Source organism: Ascidia mentula, chromosome 1, assembly GCF_947561715.1.
Source record: "Ascidia mentula chromosome 1, kaAscMent1.1, whole genome shotgun sequence".
NCBI lineage: Eukaryota > Metazoa > Chordata > Ascidiacea > Phlebobranchia > Ascidiidae > Ascidia > Ascidia mentula.
In genome coordinates, this window is record NC_138566.1 from 8,478,060 (window position 1) to 8,499,825 (window position 21,766).

At 40.7% G+C, this 21,766-nt stretch overlaps 4 protein-coding genes across 7 annotated transcripts in view; 2 read left to right on the forward strand and 2 right to left on the reverse strand.

Moving 5' to 3' along the window:
- The first annotated feature begins 789 nt into the window (after positions 1-789).
- On the forward strand, positions 790-2,456 carry LOC145915290 (histone chaperone ASF1A-like). The gene is made up of 4 exons (XM_083002719.1): positions 790-1,355; positions 1,425-1,540; positions 1,605-1,781; positions 1,919-2,456. The coding sequence occupies exons 1-4, from the start codon at positions 1,247-1,249 to the stop codon at positions 2,264-2,266; spliced, it is 750 nt and encodes a 249-aa protein (XP_082858845.1). The 5' UTR covers positions 790-1,246; the 3' UTR covers positions 2,267-2,456.
- A 16-nt stretch (positions 2,457-2,472) lies between these two features.
- LOC145915264 (trafficking protein particle complex subunit 13-like) lies at positions 2,473-4,607 on the reverse strand. 2 transcript variants are annotated; one of them, XM_083002718.1, is made up of 10 exons: positions 4,459-4,607; positions 4,239-4,352; positions 3,987-4,102; positions 3,803-3,927; positions 3,615-3,735; positions 3,416-3,546; positions 3,089-3,275; positions 2,923-3,023; positions 2,721-2,868; positions 2,473-2,564 (listed from the first exon to the last, which is right to left on the reverse strand). In XM_083002718.1, exons 1-10 carry the CDS (start codon positions 4,493-4,495, stop codon positions 2,475-2,477), a joined length of 1,170 nt encoding a protein of 389 aa, XP_082858844.1. In that variant the 5' UTR covers positions 4,496-4,607; the 3' UTR covers positions 2,473-2,474. The 2 variants fall into 2 exon arrangements, with proteins under 2 accessions (XP_082858844.1, XP_082858843.1); XM_083002717.1 differs by having other exon boundaries at positions 3,987-4,105.
- A 440-nt stretch (positions 4,608-5,047) lies between these two features.
- On the reverse strand, positions 5,048-7,667 carry LOC145908358 (uncharacterized). Its single transcript, XM_082995624.1, has 4 exons — positions 7,104-7,667; positions 6,344-6,511; positions 6,140-6,238; positions 5,048-5,980 (listed from the first exon to the last, which is right to left on the reverse strand). The coding sequence occupies exons 1-4, from the start codon at positions 7,305-7,307 to the stop codon at positions 5,162-5,164; spliced, it is 1,290 nt and encodes a 429-aa protein (XP_082851750.1). The 5' UTR covers positions 7,308-7,667; the 3' UTR covers positions 5,048-5,161.
- Positions 7,668-11,108: 3,441 nt separating this feature from the next.
- Positions 11,109-21,766, forward strand: part of LOC145898252 (3',5'-cyclic-AMP phosphodiesterase 4C-like) — a 35,000-nt gene continuing 24,342 nt past the window's right edge. The window contains exons 1-3 of one of the 3 annotated variants that reach the window (XM_082986705.1): positions 11,109-11,389; positions 13,603-13,695; positions 13,830-13,959. In XM_082986705.1, the coding sequence (XP_082842831.1) occupies positions 11,185-11,389; positions 13,603-13,695; positions 13,830-13,959 (428 nt within the window). In that variant the 5' untranslated portion in view covers positions 11,109-11,184. Of the gene's footprint in view, positions 11,390-13,602; positions 13,696-13,829; positions 13,960-17,721; positions 18,261-21,766 lie in introns of those variants that run through there. The other 2 variants (XM_082986713.1, XM_082986691.1) reach the window with 2 other exon arrangements.

Here is a 21,766-nt window from a genome sequence, read left to right on the forward strand (position 1 = left end):
AAAACATAAACAAAACAATGGTCTACAATAGGCACCACACATTTAGAACAATTTCTGTGTTTTTAATAAAAACAATTAGTTTTTTGTTTTTATTAAACATTAAAAAAGAAAAAGACTGTTTAGAACAAAAATTATGATCATTGTAGTTATTTAAGCATGGCGCACTATAGTATATAAGCATTATGCACCATAGTTGTAATGACATTGATTTGAGATGTGGTAAAACCACAAATTTAATCGGATTTCAATTTATTTATAACTAACCGAAAAGTAACACGACAACCAAATATGTGCAAATTCCGCCGTTCATGATGACGAAAAAAGTTGTGAACTGTCATTTACGCTAGTTATGTGCGTAAGGAGCCATATCCTAAAACATACAACAAATCAACTTTTCATCCTTCCCGCCCGGTTATTTACATGTTTTGCTTGAATGATTTTTACTGTTTATGTTTTTTCAGGAATCGCATGTGACTGTAAGAAAATAGTTAAGATATTGGTCTATATTTATATTTTCCTGCAGTTTTTAAATAAAATTGTGAAACAGTAGTAAACGAACGACACTAATTTATGCAACAATTCCCAAGAAACACTGCCACCTACTGGTATGTTTTCATGATAACCAAAACTCTTTCTTTGGCGCGCAGCACTTTGGCGCAATTCGCTTCGTTTTGGTTTTAATTGGACGAATGCAAGCAGGTTGGCTTTGGCTTTTAAATCAGAACATTATTCGTTTTAAATAAGAAAAAAAAACGATGTAACGTTTCATCCGCTGGCTCAGCTTTTATTCACATAAATAGCATGTTTTGATTTAGCGAAATGAACCCACCGCACAAGAGGACTTTGATCCTGAAATTACGGCGTAACTCTGTACCGTACTTGCTGGCAGACTTAGTGCGAACTTATCAATAGCTTTTGCATAATGAAGCGAAGTGTAAAACACTGATTTGTAATGGAATGTGTTGTGTACCGTGTTGTTTCCATTGTAAACGTCAATGGAAAAGAGCGTTTCCTAAAACTGAACGCAAAACTCACTGTGAATGTTTTTTGTCCTTAACATGATCCTCCTTGTCTTTATATGCATATTTTCTTTGGCACTAGTGTTCATGGTAATCCACATGGAATTTTAAATTTTGTGTTGTTTTGGTTCAGTCTAATCGTTCTTGCCACAACTACTGGAAAATATAAACAGCAGTAAATGGGCTAAAACTGTTACTGGTTGCACAATAACTATATATTGAAAAAAATGACCAAGGTACAAGTTGTCAATGTGGAAGTGTTAGACAATCCTTCAAACTTCTTCAATCCTTTTCAATTTCAAATCACATTTGATTGTCTTGAAAACCTACGAGATGGTAGAGTTTATTACATCATAGTCATTCCTAGTTTTTTCATGTGGCAATAAGTTGTTTATTGTGTTTCAGACTTGGAATGGAAGATTATCTATGTCGGTTCAGCTGAGAGTGAAGCTTATGACCAAATTCTAGACTCTGTTCTGGTTGGACCTGTACCTGCTGGTCGACATAAGTTTGTCTTTCAAGTAATAAAGCACTACAAGTTTGTGAATTGGAGTGTTTTATTTATAGTTTCACTCATTTGTTTAGGCTGATCCCCCCAAACCAGAACGAATACCTGTGGAAGATGCTGTTGGTGTTACTATAGTTATTATAACATGCACTTATCATGGCCGAGAGTTCGTCCGAGTTGGGTATTATGTAAACAATGAGTACTCCGATGCAGAAATGCGTGAAAACCCCCCAGACAAGCCGGATTTCCATAAGGTATTTTTGTTTAAAACAGTAGCGATGTTCGCTTCTCTTGGGATGCTCTTGTGTTTGTGTGTTTCAAAATCATTTGTTTGTTTCTGGCCAGAGCATATGTATTTACAAAAACGAAGGATCCCTTCTTTTTATTGCAGCTAGTTAGAAACATACTGAGCACAAAACCGAGAGTGACAAGATTCAAAATCAACTGGGATGACAATGCTGCAGGCAGTGATCAGCAGCAAGATCCACCAACATTGGAAGGCAATGTCCCACCCTCCCCTCCACCTGGAGTTCAGTATAGCGAATCGATGCTCGAAGACATTCAAGAAGCAATGTGTGAAATGCCAAAAGAGCCATTCAAATCAGGACATGACCCAAACATACCACAACCTTCTACGTACAATGGCGAAAACTTCCAAAATGGCCAGAATAGCAGACAATTTGCACCATGCTTAGAAAATTCTATTGACGCCCTTGAAGCACAAATGCTAGTGGAGTGATTAAATTCCAATATTATTCATCGCAGTTAAATTGTCCTGATCTGCAAACTAATAAAGTTTGCTGTACTGGATTGTGGAGTTGTTGCCTTGTGGAACATGTAGTCGTTACTGACATCACCTACTACGAAGTAAAGCAAGACAGTACTGAACACTGGTCATAAAAAGATACTTTTATTTGTTATTGCACAGTATACAACATTTTTCAGTTTCAATTTGAAAGTATCAAAACTTGATGAATGTCATCAAAATCGTATGTTCTGTTCAGTTCAGTGTCTGTTATTTGCAATCCTGAAACAGTCTGTAAAAATAAAACATATGACAGATATGTAAAGAGGGTAAATCAGAAAATATCCAATGTAAAATTTTTTAACAGAGGGTATTTAGGAATGAGCTAACAAAAAAAAGATTTTAAAAATGAATGATATTTTTTTCACAATAATACAAACATGCCTACCTGCAATCCAGGTGAAATAGGCAGCAATGACAAAGAAATGCAAACAGACTCTTTAGGGGGCAACTTCTGAAGGTTGTACGATGATAAACCTTGCCACAACATCCGGGTTGTGTTACCATGCTTCACCATAAGGTTCTTTGCCCTTTCACTGCATTATATAAAGTTAGTCATGTCTAGATAAACAAGGAGGATATAGTTGCACCTGTAATTAGTTATCTTGCATTTCATCTCAAATGGCTGATTAACTTCATGTTCGTTGGGTGCGGAGGCAACTTCCAAACGAATATCACTTTGTGTTGTTATCTAAAAACAACACTTCTTGATAGTATTTTGTGATTTGCATACAGCTGTTTATCTTAAACACATACAGCTCTCTGAAGTTGGCTCGTCTGCAGGCGACCCCTTTCTCCAAAACTTGATTTCCAAACTATATCAAGTTTTCCGATAGCACTTGCCCCTTCGGTGAACACTTGTAAAGAGTATTTTGGCTTTAACTTTAGTTGGTACAAATACTGCCTTATTTCAGAGGGCTTCATGTAAGTCTGCAAGGCAACACTGCAAAAAGCAAAGCATTTGTTATTTTAAAGACCACAATGTCAATGATTGTAAATTTTTAGTTTAAGTAAAACAGAAGAAAATGAAGATTCATCGCCAAAACAATCTCTCTGCTGCTGGTAATAGTTTCTATAACTTACCTATTGGGACTGGCACCAACGTTCATGGGTTTGACATCATATGCAGGTGATGGGTCCAGATTAACCTTTTCCATGCATATTTGTGACTGTGTTATGTTTTGGATTTGTGTTTCCAGGTATACCTCATCACACTAAACAGACGTCCACAAAAATTGAAGATGGAAATAGATATTATACACACTATATTGCAATGAATTACCTCCACATTGTAAAATTTTGTTTTTACATCCAAGGGCTTTAAAACTTGAAACTTAAAGAACTTGCGGAAACTCTTTGGGGAATCGGCATCAGGTTTGTTGTAAGAAACAATGCACACCAAGCTAAAATCGTAAATATTTCAATTGAGGGTTGCAGGTGGACGTAATATGATATATAAAGAAAATATACATGTGAGTGCCAAGCTCTTTTACTTCATGACTAATCACTTCATCAAGTGAACTTCCAGCAGCCAGGTTAGGGATGGGTTTGGCAAGGGAAACTGGAAGTCTGTGGGACTCTGTTTGCAAATCAGCCTGCAAGGATAGTGGCAAGTTTTGTCATTGTGATCAACCAGATTTCGCAATTTACTTACTTTGAGGCTGACATTAGAAACACTTAAGTTACTTTCATTGATAACACTCAAATAGCTGACAAAAGTTTCACCCAAAAATATGTTGCCAAAGCTTTGAGGAAGTACCAGCAATTCACCTGCTTTGCAAAAAGAAAGTGTAATTATTTGCAAAAGTAGTCGAGTCATAAAACAAATTTAAAGCCTTCTGCATTACATCATGTTACTATTCATTAAACATACAAGTATGCTATGACCGTAAAAAGTCAATAATACCTGTGCCAAATGGCTCTAAAGCATTACAATTTCCAAGTGTGTTTGGATACAAATCATGTGCCTCAGCAGTGATCGGAAGTGATGATATAATGGATGGCTTTGTCAAACGCATCACTGCAAATACAGGAAAATGTTAAACGGTATACTTACAAATTATGTTAATTCTATCATGTATAAGAAGAAAAACATATTCAGTTCAAATTTTGCTTTCCTAACTCACCTCTCAAAACCAATGGATGTTCTTTGCTGTTATCCATACTGCACAGCTGTACATACCATAAGTTGCCGAACAGATTCAGATGAACTTTTATCCGTATTTACTCAAAACCTAACGTCAAAACTTTGACTCAACAAGTGTGTTACCTTTCTATGTTATGAACATCGGGGAACCCCCCAAATTACATCGCAATGCGAAGATTATGCATTTTTAAGTATTTTTCCATGGTCCGGAAAGAAATTATTCCAATCGGACACATTGTGGAAGTAAAAAAATTTACTCTATATTTTTACTCATTTTTAATCAAAGCCTAACTTTTTGTGACTATACTATGCTTGTCAGTTGAGGTAAGCGACATGCAACTTATTCAAGTTTCTTTTGTACTTGGCCGTAACAAACCAAAGAACACAATAGTGTTCTTTGAACAAACGCTAAACAGAGTAATCTCACATCCCTGGACTCACATGTGAAAATAAACACGAACATGGTTGTGGTGAATGATCTGTAATTTGTGCGCCTTTTGACTACTGACTTTTGCCGATTTCAATCAAACATTGGATGGGTGCCATCCGAAAACTCTTTTAGCATTGTATGTATTAGCGAAATGCAAGTTAATATACATTTGAGCATAACATACAGTAAATGTGCACTGCATTACAAGGCAAAACCAACTTAGTGTAAACAGAGCTACCAACAACGACGTTATTCATATGTCTATCCTTGCATTGTATACTATTGCAGCTGGGGCCATTGCTACGGTATGTTGAGCATATTTTTGCTTGGAACTGCTGCCATTTGCGATGCCTGCTTTCGGTGGTGGCGGCGGCGGCGGCGGAGGTGGCACTGGTGAGTTTTTACTACTGTATTCCACTAAGAAAGATTTCTGATTTCTGATAGGATGTTTCCCATCATAACTGTCTCTTTTTTTAGATTGTACATAATTTTTTGTTTGCATTTTGTTTTGAAGAGTTGCCGCGTTGGCTAGTGGATAGGAATGGCGCCCGTGCAAGTTAGAAGCGCTCAAACCACTTTGTCGTTGCCTTCCGTGACACTCATGTGCTGCTTGAGCAAATTTTTTTCTCATCGCCATGCTGTCTTTTTGAAATCCAGCTTCCACCGATCTAAGTTTCCACAAAGCTGCAGCGGAAGTTAACGCACTGTAGCTTGCCTCGCAATCAGAAGTGTCTCCGAAATTGGATGTACGTAAACTTGGCCTGGAGAGCATAGAGAGTGACCGCCTTGCTGTATTTCCGACGGAGTTCGTACTACGGTTCCCGGCGTCCATGCGCACCGGTATGGTAGTCTCTGTTTGTACACTCTTGCTTCGACATTTTTCCCTTGTCTTCCTTTCCGTGTACTCAACGTACATCTGCAAGGAACTGAGCTCCCCCTCCACCTGAAATCGGCGTCGTATTTCGTCGTTTCTCATCATCTGCGCTATTTCCTTTTCTTCTCGCAATCGCAAGATGATCTCGTTCTTTTCGCGACATTGCGATATTGCCTCGTTTTTTAGGTCTCCAGCCACCTGAATGGGTATCAAGCACCTTTAATTCAATGTCTATAGTAACATCTAGTAATATACTAACATCGCTGTAGTTTCTTTATTTTATTTCGCTTTTGGCGTTTCTGAGAGCATTTGTATCCAATATCTCTATAGAGTGTGCATGGGGCACATACAACTTACCCGGATAAAGTCAGAAAGCTCATCAAGCTTGATTTGAAGAGCTTGGTTTTCGGTCTTAAGTTGATCAACACATTTGTTGAGTTCCCGAACCTCTCGACCCTGATGAGAAAAACACACAGAAACGTTACGGTGAAACATTGAAAGCAACACCATCGGAAACACTTTTCCTACTTCCTTGAACAGTTTTACCAAAAAAACTTTTACTTTTGCATCTTTTTTCTTCTCAGGTTTGTACGCGTTTCCAAATAAGGAGGTGCGTTGCAGCTTGAGATTTTCAGCCCCCAGCTTCTTCGTCTGTGCCTTCAGATCCTGCATCTGCTTTGTATGGATTGCTTCCTGGAGCTTGAGGCGGTCGCGCAACGCCTCTTCTCGCTACAAAAAAATCGACAATGCTGTAAACGTTACTTGTAATCGTATTTTGTCGCCCAGTATACATAAGGCCATTATCTGAACTAAAGGCCGTCAATGGCAAAGCTAACTCCGCGGTTATGCCAAGGCGTTAGCGGCCATTATGTGCAAACGCTAGATCGAAACCTTGATACCCTTCGCGAACACACTACGATTGTATTGAAGAATGGTGATTGTATATCAGACAATCAATAACTGTTCTGACAAATGAAGTTCGGTGAAACGGAGTTAAAAAAAATGTCACACAAAAACGTTTCTTTTGTGCGACCGAGGGATTTTTGAATAGGCTATTTTGGGGATCCTAAAAGATTTTATACTCATACAAAGACATGGCTAAGAGATGTTGAAGTAGAAAGCTTTGGTCATAGCATATGTTTTTGTTTTTTTTGTATTTATTTTTTATCGTGACATATTATTGACAAGGTACCACAACAATTGTAAATTGAATTTACTGAAATATTTCGATTCAGATATGTTTCGCTAAAATCTATGTTTGTGGATTTCTCCTTCAAAATGGGAATTTAACTATTAGCATGTAATAAATAAAATAACATGCCTTGAGCGCCTCGTCGCGTTGCTGCAGGAGGTCGATACTACCGCGGTCCCTGCTTCTGCCCTCGCACGACATTCTCGGTTCATCATCTTGTGATGGAGTGGAACGATATTCAGCATACCGAGTCGTTGGATTCTCTCGACTAAATCTCGCTTTTCCTGTGTTTCTGGGTAACCGAGCACTGCCATTTACCAAATTTACTTTCATTCTTTCGCCAGTGTTAAACTGAGAACGCTATTATATATTAAACACGTGAATTTATATGCTTTGTATAATGGAGCAGTTGTACTACAATTTCACTACAGGATCTTCTCAATCTTTCAGTTTAATTTTGTCTGCTCCCAACTTGATCTTCACATATTGTCGCCTACTAAACTAACTCAACTATGCATGCCAACGAGTTAGGTAGATGCTAAGTGTTAGTGGTGAGTTCCAGGCATATAAAAGATGCCTAAAACAACATTATTCTGCCGGATGTGTGACATCATGCCTAGAAAACAGATCAGTTAAGGCAAAGAGGTCGCTAAGCCAAAGCATGGGGCAAGGCTTAGTCGAAGGCGTTTTACAAACTACGATTTGTTTATGACTTTGCTAATGTCGTAAGACCATTGTGTCGGACATTAGCTGAACTATTCGAAAGTTACTACACAAACGACTAAGAAAACATGGCCAGGCCAAGCGCTCACGCAAACTCACTTTGATAGTGATTATAGTTTTCGCGGAACCTTCGCTGGGCAGCTTTGTTTTCACTGTCCTTGTACCCTTTAGTCAGCTTTAGGTCCATGGCAACAATAAAACGCTATCCGGTCCCAAATTATTCGCCTTGTTATACGGACTTTGTGACAGGACCACAGCATTTGCTTGTTTTGCTAGGTCTTTTGTCGTGTTCTGGACAATGGACATAAACGACTGAACGAATTTCCCGATGTTTGTCATCCTAAGTTGTACGCACACACTGTCGCACTGCTAGTAAAAAGAGACGAGCCATAATAAGCCAAAAAGGTCATCCCCATTACACATTCGCGCAGCTTTGATATTTCATCCGAAAAAACGCAATGTTAATGCTCAATACTGTTGCTGCATAGTTATTTTTACACCCTTTACCTTACTCATCCTTGCTAACATATGCTATAAGTCTCACAGCACGTCTTGCCCAACAGAGCAAGTCAGGTTGTTGTTTGCCTAAAAGTCGGGGATAAAGGCGTCCTTTGTGTGTTCTGAAACAAACATCAGAGTGGTGTAGGGAAAAGGTACATTTATTTGTAATAGAAACACCAGCATATGGTTAATGTTTAACTTGGGGTGTAAATCTGTCACTTTTGATAATCTTTTCAGCTATTCAAGCAGAAATGTGATTTGCCTAAACATAAGTAGATACCTAAACGTTGTATAGGGGACTATGACGGCAATATAGCATTAAACCATGCAGTCTCGAGGACAAAAATCGTATTGTACAAAGTGAAAGTAATCGTTTTGTAAATTAATGTAAGCTTTTCGTTCGTTTACGATCCCTATGGGTTTGGCTTGTTTCTTTCTTATTGGGCGCAAAGTCCCTGCTTTCCTGACCCTTAGACACGCAACATAGAGCTTGTACATTGAAACGTCCTACTCATTTATTCGTCTTTGGAAGAGCATCAACCGCATACCCTTTGAAACTAGACTGTAACTGAATACCCGGTGCTGTATGCAACCTATACAAAAATATGAAAATAAATGTTCTAAATGTATTGCAGTTAATGAAAACCCAGTTGGATCTGCTTTTGTGCCAAGGTACCCAGACAGGCTGTCGGTCAAGCACCGTGTCCATTTTCAATAATATTCCAAAAATAACAATATGATTTTGAATTATATTTCTATTCTAGGGCAGCCGATATTATACGTTCAGCTGCTCAATGCCAAAGGGCGGCATTTTCATTATCATTTAAAAAGGGCACCAAACACGTCAGTGTAACTGAACAAAACAGGGGTCTGGTATTTAAATTTTTATTCAAGCTGTTAGTTTCAGCAATTGCGAATTTGTTTTACCATTTTTGCCAACGCCTTTGAAAATACGACCAATAAATCTGTTCCCATAATGTTCATGCTCTTTTGTGCAAACGTCAACGTATTTTATGTTAAAAAGGCGTTGACGTTGGATGACGTTTAATTACGTTCTCCGACGCGACGATACGCGAAAAAACGGCAAATGCGCTGAATAATTTACTTACATTCAGTATTGCTTACGAATTCGCCTTTGATGGACCGGTTTACTCAGAAATATTAGAACTTTTGAATTAGTGAACAGTTTTAAAAATATTGACAAACAGTTTATTCTGTAACATGCCTTTCTAGTTAAAATCGGTATTACTGTTAATTCTGGTGTTGGTAATAATACTCCTCGACATCAAATGAAACAGCCAACAATTGACATGTTGATGACGTCAATTACATGGAAGTCACAATTGTAAGAAAATTGCCCAAGGCTATGCAGCTGATAATTTTACCTATAGTGTTGTCACCTACCAAAATGTGACATATTTTATTTGACCGAAAATCAATATCTTATGCCCACGTGTTTGCTCTAAATTTAACGATTTTCTCGTATTCTGAGACGCCTGCTGCGGTTAAAAGCTGTCGAATCGTGACGTTAACGCACAATCAGTCATTTGGTGGTGGCACGTGCAAGGAAAGCATAAAGGTTATACTGCCAGGCCTAGAATACGTCTGGCTTTCTAGTTAGCCTCAGAAGATGTTCAACCATCTCAAAGGTAAGTTATTACTTATTTATTTCAGAGCAGGTAAATACATATACACAAAGGTGGACACAATCTCTTATATTTATTGCTTAAGTGTTATTTCTGTGGGGTAAAACCTGTTGTTATACGTCATAAAGTCTACAAGAAACTAACTTCCACAAAATGTGCGTTCTGGCATGAAGCATCGATATTTTTCCCGCGAATGCTGTTACTCTCGAATATCAGTGAACTTACGAGGCTTTATAAAATTGACTACTTTTTGTTTATCTCCCAGTGGGAAACTTAATTCTTCTTCCATGTGCTTTGATGCGCTACCAAATGGTTTTGCAACATTGTTTGCTTCTCTTTGGTTTAGTAATGTTGGGCAGTTAGAGGTGATTTATACCGTCTACATTGTCAGAACGTAGTGTAACAAGGTTAGTCTTTCCAAATGTATCTCAGTAGCGTCTGGTCTACCGGTATGTTATTTCAGAATAACGCCAATTGTTTCCGCCATACAGACAAAATCCGAGCAATGAGACATTCTTCCGGCAACGATTTGCAGCAACGCGCGGAAACGTTGACTATAACAGTGCGTGTCAACTGTAGTAGGCTATAGCACTAATGCGATAGTAATGCTTTTAATCGGTAGGTAGCTGACAAAATTGTTTGCACTTCCACAAACCTCACCACCTTGTGCACTGCTTGTACAGGTAGCACAGTGTATGTAGAGAATGAAAATAAGGCAAATATAAATATATATGGCAGAAGCAAAGTCTTGTTAACAGCTGTGCGTTATATTTTCCTAAATCTTGAAAATCGTTCTTGAGGCACGACTGTTAGTAGTGCTTAGCGGGATCATAGAGCTTGGTTACTGCTTAACGACAGACCATGGGCAGTGGCAGTATATATAGCACAATCTTTTATACCACGACGATTTACAAGCGTTTTCCAACTACAGTCGACTCAGCGCAACACGCCTGTACTTGGCTCAAGTGGTACATTCGGCGCTTTTAAACGTAATGTTGGAAGAGTGTCAGCGCTTCATGTGGATTTTCACAAATACGCGCCAACTCCAACCAGGCCGTGGATAATGTCTGTTGTCTTTTCCCATTATACGAGTGAGTGGGTAGCCTCTCCGCTGTACCAAATCCACCATGTCCGGTATTGGAATACTGAACTGTTTTGTAGAGATGTGTTGCGAAACTTTGCGCTATACACTGCTAGCCGTATTGACAGCCAATAATTAAACTGCAAATTGGCTTGACAGGTGGGCAGTACGTTAAAATCAATATGTAAAACATCAGGTTTACACGGAAGCAAATAAATGAATAAATGCGCCCGATAAAGTTTTGTGGGCGATAGCCAAAATGGACTTCAAATCTGACGAGCGCAGCCAATCCTCAAACATTTGCAGTTGGGAATCGTTTCTACAGAAATTTTCTTCGGAAATTAACAACAGAGGTATTAGGCGCGAAGACAGTTTCCATAGCGGTGACAGTGATGAAGATTTAATATCAGAAGAAGAATCAAACCTTAGAATTCAACAGCGATGGAATCAAAACACAAAAGCAAGTAAGTTCCATGTACGGAAGAAGCAAATCTTTCACCGCCACGTGTTTTTATTGCAGTAGTACAAAAGCCACAGTTACGTAACAATGGAAGATATGTCGGAATTAAACGTGAAGTGTACTTTACAATAACATTAGTATGATGTATGTGAAATTTGCTGAGAAACTACATGCTTCAGTGTCTATTTGTCAGAGCGATTTAGTCTTTAGCAGCTACGCGGCGTGATTTAGATTGGAAAACTTGTCGACTAACGAGATAAAATGTCCAGTCTCTGCGCAGTGTTTACACTGCAAACAGTACCACTAAAGGTGCTGTAATGTTACCATTGCTGCGCAACCACATACATTCCAGGAGTTCATTGATAAACACAAGTGCTGGTACTGCTGGATTTTGTGAACTAGAAAAGTGTTAAATTAGTTTTTTAGCTGTTCAAGTACAGCTAGTTGAAAAGAGCAAGAGGCATCTCAAAGTACTTAGAGTCGTTTGTCTGCCCAATCCAAAGAGGTGCTGTTATTCAGCGGAATCAAAGTAGAATCAGACTGCAGTTAAAACACGAGCTACTGTTTTGTGGTAGCGGAGCTTGAATGTAAGTATTGGCAGGCAGTACCGTCACGAACCAGCTACACCACAACAACCTTTTTTGCGTAACTGAAAATCATGTGAGGTTGGGCAGTCGCAATTGTAGTTTCGGTAAAGTGAGCCTATGAACTGAATGTTTCCAAAGTTTTTCTTTGCATAATTCGTTTGTTAGCGACCTGCCTTGAGTGCCGTTGCATCAGTTCGCTTGCAGTCAGCTACATGCTTCAAAGGATCGCCAGATAGCAGTTTTGTTTATCCATCAAACAAATCATACTTTCTTGCTCAGCTTAATCATCAGTCTGAACAACAGTTTTCGCTAAACAACGAAGTGACAGCGTAATAGATACATCCTGTAATAGATTCGATGAGTTGTGGTTGCCTTGCGTTCAGTTCGAATAATAGCGCAGCAGATAAAGGGTTACACATCTTTGCTACAAAGAAAAACAGGCCTGAAGTTGCTGCATTTACAACTTGCGGTTTTTCAGTCAACTCAATTGACAGACTGCAGGCTTTAAGCAAACATGTTTTGGAAGTGGTACAAAGGAAAGGCTTTTAAAGTGCAGTAAGTGAAACGCCGAGTGTGTTATCGGCACGTTTCCCTCATATCAGGTTTGAGCGTGTGGTGCAGATGGCAAGCAAGCCAATCCAGACAGCGGATTGTGTTGTTTAAGTTGAGTGAATTGTTTCTGTGTTTACAGTCAATACTGTATTGTTCTTACTGCAGTAAGCTTTGCTTTTGAGTAAAATCATCACTGATAAGTGGAAATCCCGCGAACATGTCCAATGTGCCAGTTACTGTCTCGAGTAAGTATGAGTCAAAAATTTTAAAGGCCAAGTAATTATCGGTACGAACAAAATGTCAGAATTGTTGTGCGTATGTTGGTCATTTCCAATTTTAAAAAAGAAACCAAAGGGGCCACGTACATTGAACAGAAGGTCGCTTGTCGGCTGATCCTTTAATTGAATTTGCGTGTAAGACAGGGGTACGGCTTATACCGGGTGGCACAAAGGAACCGACGTTTGTAGGCAACTTGCTCAACGGGAAAAGCAGTTTCATGCATGACTGGCTTCAAGCGCGGGCGTTTGTCTTCATGTTGCCTTGGACTGTTTACGTGAAAACAGTGATCCGACCATCTGCTTTTTTGCACGTTGGCGTTTTTATTCTCAAATGCCACAAATGGATTTCGCAAAAAATGTGAAATGCATGTTTTATTTTCTTGTGCTGCATTATTTATTAGAGCAAAAAGAGGGCAAGTCGTTCGCTTAATGAAATTTGCTGAGGTCGCACGTTTGCAAGTTTTTTTGCTACCTCACATGTTATTTCTGTGTAGCACGATAGGAGTTTGCACCACATTGAAATGTGCCTGTTTGTTTTTGTTTCTGACTTAAATAATAGCTCTGTACAAAATTTTGTTGTACATATTGGCGCTTTATTACACAACTTGCTGCGAGTTTTAAATATTTTTCATATCCTAAGTTAGATCAATCATTTGGCCTCATGCTACGACCTCAACAATTTTCAAATTTCGCTGAATTGTGCTAGCGACCTGTAATTAGAAAAAGTTCTGACATTCTTTATGTGCATGTTTACAAGCGAACCATATTGTGTATTTATTTGCTATTTGTATGCATTTCAGCAGTGGAAGAATCAAGGAAGTGTTTAATGGGGCGCTCCAAGTCAGCAGGAGACGCTGTTACGGGTCACCGTCCTCGAATTGCAGAATATGCATGTGAGTGTTTACCTTTGTTTTTCTAGCGCATATTTTGCGCCTCAACATTTCATTTCTTCCATTAGGTTTTGCGTAAAAAACTCAAAGGAGCGCATACTACCGGGAATGAAATGGCTTATGCATTTGTTTTTCAGATACCGACCCATTGGACTTGATTTGCGAAGATCAACGTCTTCGTCCTCTACAACTACGTCGTGCTTCCGTGAGGCTCCCGAGCCTTAGTGTCAGGCGACGAATGAGCGAATGGTCATACTCCGCCTACAGGTAGTAGAATTAGTGTTTGCAATAGGCCCTGTGTTGTACCAGGTCTCAGTGTAACATAATGAGTCTAGTTCTATTTCGGTCCGTGTCCTGTTTCAAAAATATCATAAAATATTCATCGACCACACTAGAAACACGCGTATGTTGTTGCCAAGGCATGTTGGTTACAAAACTCTTGCATATGCGTTGCAAGTGGAACCGAACTGAATACCCAGTTTGAGATCACTAATCAAGATTTAAATACAAGACCAACAACCATTTAACACATTTAAGTTAACTGATTTGCGGGTTGAAGATAATTTTTTGTTTGTTCAGGTAGGATGTTTTTAAACAATGCTCACAAAGATACCGGCCCTAGAAAACAAAATTATTGTAAAATCGGTGAGAATTGGATTGTGCTGACCGTGTTGCTTGTAAAACGAAAAATAGTGATTTTGAACTGTTATGGAGACAACAGGACCTGTAAACACATTTCAAAATCATTTCTGTGTTCAACATTTGGGATAAAATTAACTTTCCGAACAGATTTTGTTTTGTGTAACAGAATTTATTTTATGACTTTTTTTTATTCACCTCGCAGTCCGTTAGTTGGCGCAACAGAGAAGAAAGCTCTTGCACGACATTGTAGGAAAACAATCTGCAAGCAATTGGCAACATACGGCCATTCCAAGCAGAAAAACCTTTATAAAGATATAAACACTTGCTGTACTTCAGAGGAGCTAAGAGTCACAATTTACTGTAAAATAAACAAAATAAAAAAATAAGTATGAGACGACCACGCCCTTGCAGCCTATACAAACAGCACAATTTTGGAGTATGACGATGTGCGGATGTTTGCGAGGTTGTTTAAGGATGGAGGACAGTGTAGTGGAGGCGATATATCGTCGTCATCCCATTGTAGAACATACGCCCCCTTGTACGAACCCTCCCTCGTCCTGCTGCAGTGTCATGTTCGTATACGTATTTTCTCATGATCAGAAATTTTGCTAATCAGACTTCAAACATCTTGTGCGTTGACGTTGAATCTCATTGCCACCACTTTATTGTTTCAAAATTGTAATGCTGGTGGAAGGTTATGGGTACAGAACCTCTGATACAGAATTCGTTTGAAACTATCAGCAAACCACAAGTATATTACTATGACACTTACACATGTTCCTGTTCATTACTACGTACACGGAACATCGTCTGGAACCGTCTGTCGTGTCCTGTTACAACCACTTTCACCGTAATTCGATGACAATGTCACTGGCGTATTTTCCATTCCACAATGGATGGTAAACTGTAACACCATTTACGTTAAGGAGGTTTCGTTTGCGTGTGCTGCTAGTTTAATTATGCATTGCTGTCGCAGTGGGACTGAAGACAACGAATTGTGACGGGCCAGTAATCAATAAAAAAGGCGCATGCGGTGCTGCATTAATATCCAAACTAAAGTGTCCAAATGCCATATTTATTATGTGGTCGAAGTCGGTGCATCGGCGGCAGAACTGTGAAGATATGGCCGGGGGCACATAGTGACGTACAATGATATGGTTTGCTGTGCGCGGCCGTGCGGTATGACGAATAGTCTTGATGCAGATGTGTGAAATAAAACAGACAGGACGTCGCGGAAGCCTGCGTCGCGTTTGTGTTGTACTGCGAAAAAACCCACTGGTCGTGTTTTGATGCAATGAGATGCCGTTTGCAATCTTCGTTGGTTCATGCATAGTAAACAGCATGCCAGAGGGCTAGATTCGGAAAAAACTAAGGGAACAGTATCAGCATGCCAGCTTTGTCAGGTCCTCGGATGTTACTTGACAGAGGAGAAAGTGCAAATATTTACATCCGTATCGACCATTCTTGTGTGGCGATACATGGAGAGTTTATTGGTAATTGCGAGTTATGAATATATTGCTGTATGATAGAAAACGGTCATGTATGCTTCTTCCATAAATTGTGTCCTTGGTGGTGACAGACATATCCTTGCATTTGACGAAAGACGGGTAAATCCCACTAGATTTGCATTCACAGTATATCTTCGCTCAGATAACGTTTAATGTAAAATTAATGCGCGTTATCGATTGTGCTTCGTATGGCGCATTTACGTTCTGTTGCAAATATGACTCTTCGCTCTCGAAAAAGCTGTGTTGCAGCCACAGCGTGCGATCCTTGTTTTATTGGCGCGAAAGTTTTGTTGCTTGTATATATCATGTTGTGGGACTCGCTACTTTCATATGACCCTCAATACTGTTTGTGCGTCACGCAATTCGTTTGCTAATTTTTTCATGAATTAATCAAACTGACCCGTTCCGGCGTTGGCGCTCAATTGGTGTAAGGTTTCTTTGCTAACTCATGCTTACAAACCGAAATGTCTAAGTGCTGTAAATATATTTAGCTCAGGGGAAGTGGCTTGTTCTGGCAGCCAGCATCGTATACGTTACGGTCCCTGCTACTGTAGAAAGATGTAGTGGTATTTGTCCACTACAACATCTGCGTTTACGAATGTAAACAAACCGTTTTTGCATACTCAAAACAGTTTGAAACAGACATGTCAGGTTGTCATCCCGGATATATGCTTTTGTTGGTATACGCGAGCCGGACATGTTTTTGCGGGGTCATTAAAACAGCAGTGACGTTCTGTAGTTAATAGGTTCCACTCGCCTTCTAACCGAATTGCGTTAAAACGTGCAACAGTTTTAGTTGAAGCGTCAACCCATTAGGACGCCGGAAGAATTGATTTGCATGGGGGTCGTCGTCTTGCGGCAAATTAATGCATCTTGAAACGTTTTACAAACGTTGGGCAAACAGTACGACTGAGTGCACGGCAAACACACGACTTCGAAAGGTTCCTGAGAGCTTCTTTGTATAGTGCGCAACCTGACGACGACACTCTCTGTATTTGCTTTAGTTGGGATGTTTAGTTCATGTGCATTGTTGAGACGTCATGTTATGTGTGACAAACTATTTCACAATAATTTAATCCGTTATTAAACAGGATGAATTCGTCGAGAAATGCGCAGCGGCTGCAAATTTTCGTGTCGGTGCCAAATGTTGCCGTTACCAGTGGTTTGAGAAAAACCGTACGCAGTAGGCTGGTGGTTCCCATAAAATCAATAATTCGTACGGTTTTCTCTTATTCTATGTACATTGCCGGCGGTTTTGGTGCCACATTCACATCATAACAGACAGCCGTATTATCGTTCACGGGGACCAGTATAATTCCTTGTCAAAAGCACAAACGCTAATGCTCGAAAGGAATGCATTGAAGACGGTATACAGAATTTTGTTCGATGCGCTTATGAGGTATTGATTTATCCCGTTGTTTGGTGATTAGGACTGCGAGAAGACAAACATAATTATGTTGAGGCGCGTAATCCCCGTCGTCCGGAGTGCAATTACTGTGCCCCTACCGACGCCTGATCGCGACGCAATTCAGTAGTTCAGCACAGGGACTGAAAGCGCCGCCACGTTGCATTGGCTGGTATGCAACCGCGGTCCGCGGCTGAAATTTAGCCTTTGACAGCGCAGGGAGTTTGAGCAAGTTAAAAATTGTTTAAAGAGAAAAGTAAAAGGAGTTTACAGCGTTTGGGCAACCTACGCCAGCCAGAGACCTTTTCGTATGCTGTAATAAAGTGTGATATTCCCAAGGCCAGTGACGCCATTCGTGTAACCTTCGTGTTGTCTTTTCTCTGAAAGGGAACCTCTGCAAATAGAAATCCCAAGCTCGGCCGTATAACTGTCACTCATGAAACTTTCCAGCTAAAAGGAAAATCCACCAGCTCTTGCCGACGCGAAAACATGTCTACAAGTGAAAACAAAATCAGCCTACTCAACCCACTGAAATGTGCGTCTACTCACCGGCAAGCTAAGGTTAAGCGGCATTCGGCGTCAGGCTCGAGCAACTTCGACGAAACGGAACGCAGCAACATTCGTTCCTCGCCTGCCTTTGGTCGTCGATTCAAAAGGTTGGATACGCTGCCTGAAGGCCCAGCGAGTTCCAACACCACGTCAGTAGACCAGCACGAAAGGCAGGTTTATGATGCCCACGATGGTAGCAGTACCTTTCCCAAGATGGAAATACAGGAAGCGGACGACCCGATATCGCAGCCAAGCTGTTTTATTCCCCATCTTTCGCCAGGAACTCTTCGGCGCCTGGAGCAGAAACATCAATTTGCAAAGATACAACAAGAACGACAGAGAAGCGGCCTAATGCCCCAAGGGGCTCTTAGTCCCGGGCCCTCACCTCCTATTTCACCCCAGACAGTTCGGCGAATCTTTTTGAAGCAAGGGGTGGATAGACGATTTACAGTTGCAAGAACCAGGTGCATATTTTCATTTTACTACGTATGATTTTACACTTTAAGCTTTCCAATGCGTGCCATTTGAGCACGCTAAGAACACGGGTGCCAAGCTACAATGCCATGCTGGTTTTTAAAACGTTGAGTGTCGCCAACGCTTGTATATTTTTACCAGCGTCAGACACAGTTTAGAAGTGTAATTGCCGTTCTAGTGAGCCAACTAAAAGGGGAAGTGTTTATGTCCAGTTGAATCTGACCCTTGCATTGATTTGTAAGCCGATATTTCCCGTATACTCGCTATTCTCATTACATTGTGAAACGCGACCCGTTTCATAACAACACAGAGCAAAAAAACAACCTGTTGATGTATTTTATATTTTCATGCCGAGCACTGAAAAACAAGCGTGTCGAGTCTTGGGTTCGTTCAGAAACTCGTAAAATGCGTGCAGTTTTGGTTCAAAGCTAGTCGGCAAGTTAGTGAATAGCCTTTGTAAAAGCAGATAAACTTGCGTATGATGCGGGTGATGTGCGCAAGCTTATTTTTCACGAAAACGGTTGGTTACGGATCACCGCTGCCAATTGAACTGATGGATCTGATGCTTGGCAGGATTAGTGTGAGCTTCGATTTCGTCGCAAATAGCTGGCGTTGTACATTGCGTTTACCGTCAGTTATCATTTGAGCGTTTTGGTAGTAGAATGGTCGGGTAGAGTATTTTTGCCGTTACATGGTGTTTTTAAATGTGTTTTTTACGGTCCTCTAATGTGAAACTTGGTACAAATAGTCAATCGTACACAATATAAGTTTCGCCGCAAGTACTTGGGTGAATTATTGTGTTCAAAAGTGACATACTTTTAATATGCTTTACCAATACTCTGCTACATGATTATGAGCCCCAATGACAACCGACTCCTTTTTCCTCATACATGTGTTTCTGGTTGATGCTTTGTATCAAAACTATTACCCAAATTCGACGAACGGGAGGTTTTTTTATTATCGCTCTTTTAGGTCTATGACGGCGGATTCTGGCCCATACTTGCTTCATTAATTTTTCATAACTTGGAATCACACGGGCGACTGGTCGAATAAATACTTGCCTCACACAGCATTGTTTGGAATCTGTATCTTCTCAGTTCACACTTAATACATCGGGCGCATTGACCACGTGCCGCGTTTACAGGCCACTTGACCGCGTTGTTCTTGTCGCTTTGTTTGTGCAAGCAGCTTTATCACCCACTGGGGCCTCTCCAACTTTTATTGTTGTGCGCCACCGCGTCGATTGGCGTATTCCGATCACTCGAGTCATACCATGCTATAGCTGAATATTTTGTTTTTTTGTTGATGTGCCAAGAAGGAAGTGTATTGTTTGCGATTGGGAGGATTGACTCAGTGAGTTTAGTGATTAAATGAATCAGGGTGTCAGGCTTCAGTGTAGCTTTTAAATAGCTTCGGAGCACGAAAGGTTTATTGTTTTGTCGAACACAGCGCCCAACAGCGCACATTTTAAGACAGGCCTTCACTTGTAATCGACCGGCTCGAATTACAAGTGCCGACCGAGCTTTAGTTGCTAGCTGCACGCCTATTTCAAACCGGGAGATGTGTCCTGTGTGGTTTGCGCGTCGAAGTATAGCAAATCCCTCGAGTAAATTATGTATGCTGAAGACTTACGTTAGGGCAGAACTATTGCCGACGGAAGGGCAAGGCTCGCAAATTGTTTTCCTTAAAAGCGAGCCGCCGTTGAAAATGCGCATTCTTATCTGAAATAGTTCGCCGAAATAAACTCGATTGCGTTGCAAAGTGAAGTGAAGAAACATGCCCCGAGCGCCGTCGTGCTGCTTTGCGAGATGAAATTGTATAGCCCGTTCCCCGAGTTATGTTTGCGTGTCAACCCGTAACGAAACCTTGAATAGCAATAACGACAGAAGTCCGAAGTCAGTGCGTGCCTCGCACCCAGTGCCTGCAGTACCAACAGACAATGTGGGATTGTGTTTTTTTGCTGTGCGCTTTGACGTGTCGTGTTTCGTGTTTTTGTTCGCCGTTAAACTACAGCGTGTATATATAACTGCTGTTGTCGCGTAAAATTGCCTCGCTTTGCTACCAGCTCTGCGTGGCTATGACCTGCTTTTCCCGGTATTTATTAAGGGCTAACTTTTCAAGCGAACTCGACCGGAGAGCTGGGTCTGTTCACAAAAGAGCCGCACACAAAAGCAGAGGGAAAGCGGCGTGTGTTTGACCAGCCAACAACGATACGGCGTGGAACAAGTCGCACGTTACCTTGCTATAGGCTTTGCATGTAATTGTCCAGTGAGGCAGGCGTGGAAATGATCTATTGTTCAGCAAAGCAGTGCATTGTGATCGATTTGCGACAATAACGCAGTTTGTGGATGAACGGTTGTGTGGGTCAAAATGAACGGTTACAAAGCGACAATGAACTTCACAGGGCGTAATATTGCAGAGCGGTGCTTGAAACCAACTAAGCTGAGTTCCAAGCTCCCACAATAAACTTTATCGGTACAGAATCTTTGAATAACTATATGTGGACACTGCGCATACCCCCACTAAGCAGAGTTAAATACTTGCGAGGCGACGATAGCCACAGACGACGTATTGATCATATTCAGCAGTTAAACAAAACATAGTGTCCCTTGCATAACAAAGGGGCTAGTGGCAGTTGTACAGTTGGGCAAAATATGGTAATTTTGCATTTATCGAGCGGTCAGTTGTAATGCAACACTGGTCGGTTTAAAATTTTATAACTGACCTTCTGTCTGTTTAAAACGGTGCATAGCAGCAGCGGTGTCAAGGGGCCGGGTGCGATACCCTCGATTCATAAATATGTCATAACGTTAGACTGAATAAATAATGCAGCATCTGTTATCTTTGCATGTTTTTCTATGGTTTTGGGCGGCACAGCAGACGAGACATGTTTAGCATAAGTCAGCGAGAGGACCTTGTGTCGTGCATATATACGCGTCCACAAACAACTTTAAATATGCACCCCGCCAGTTACTCCCTAATCAGAGGGCTTTCCACAACTGTCGGGTTCGTCGTACGGCATGTGCGTCATAAAATGTCCGATTCAAGATGTGGTCTGTCGAACACATGTCACGAAGTTTTCTGGCTTTTAGCGAAAGACGTGCGACATTTGACGTTGCTGTATACACTACCACCGAACTGCAGGAAAGTTGTGAGGCAAAAGATCAGTGACGAAAGGAAGTCGAGGGAGGGGTAAAGTAAACTGGTAACTTTTCATATCTGATAACCTGGCTCAATTGTCTTCTATTTTCCAGCGTGTCACGTGGTCGGTAAGGTTTAGCACTGCTGCGGAATGTTTGCCGCCAGCAGCTTATCTGAAACGTCCGGCGACACTTGAGATACTAAAAGTTGACTTTACGTTATTATCGCTGTTTAACTTTGCGGCTTCCTTACGCACCAAGGGAATAACGATTTATTTCGCGCGGAAACACCGCGACTCAATCACTGTCAAATCAGGCGCGTTATTAAAAGCAACTCTCTGTGGTATTGCGGCCAC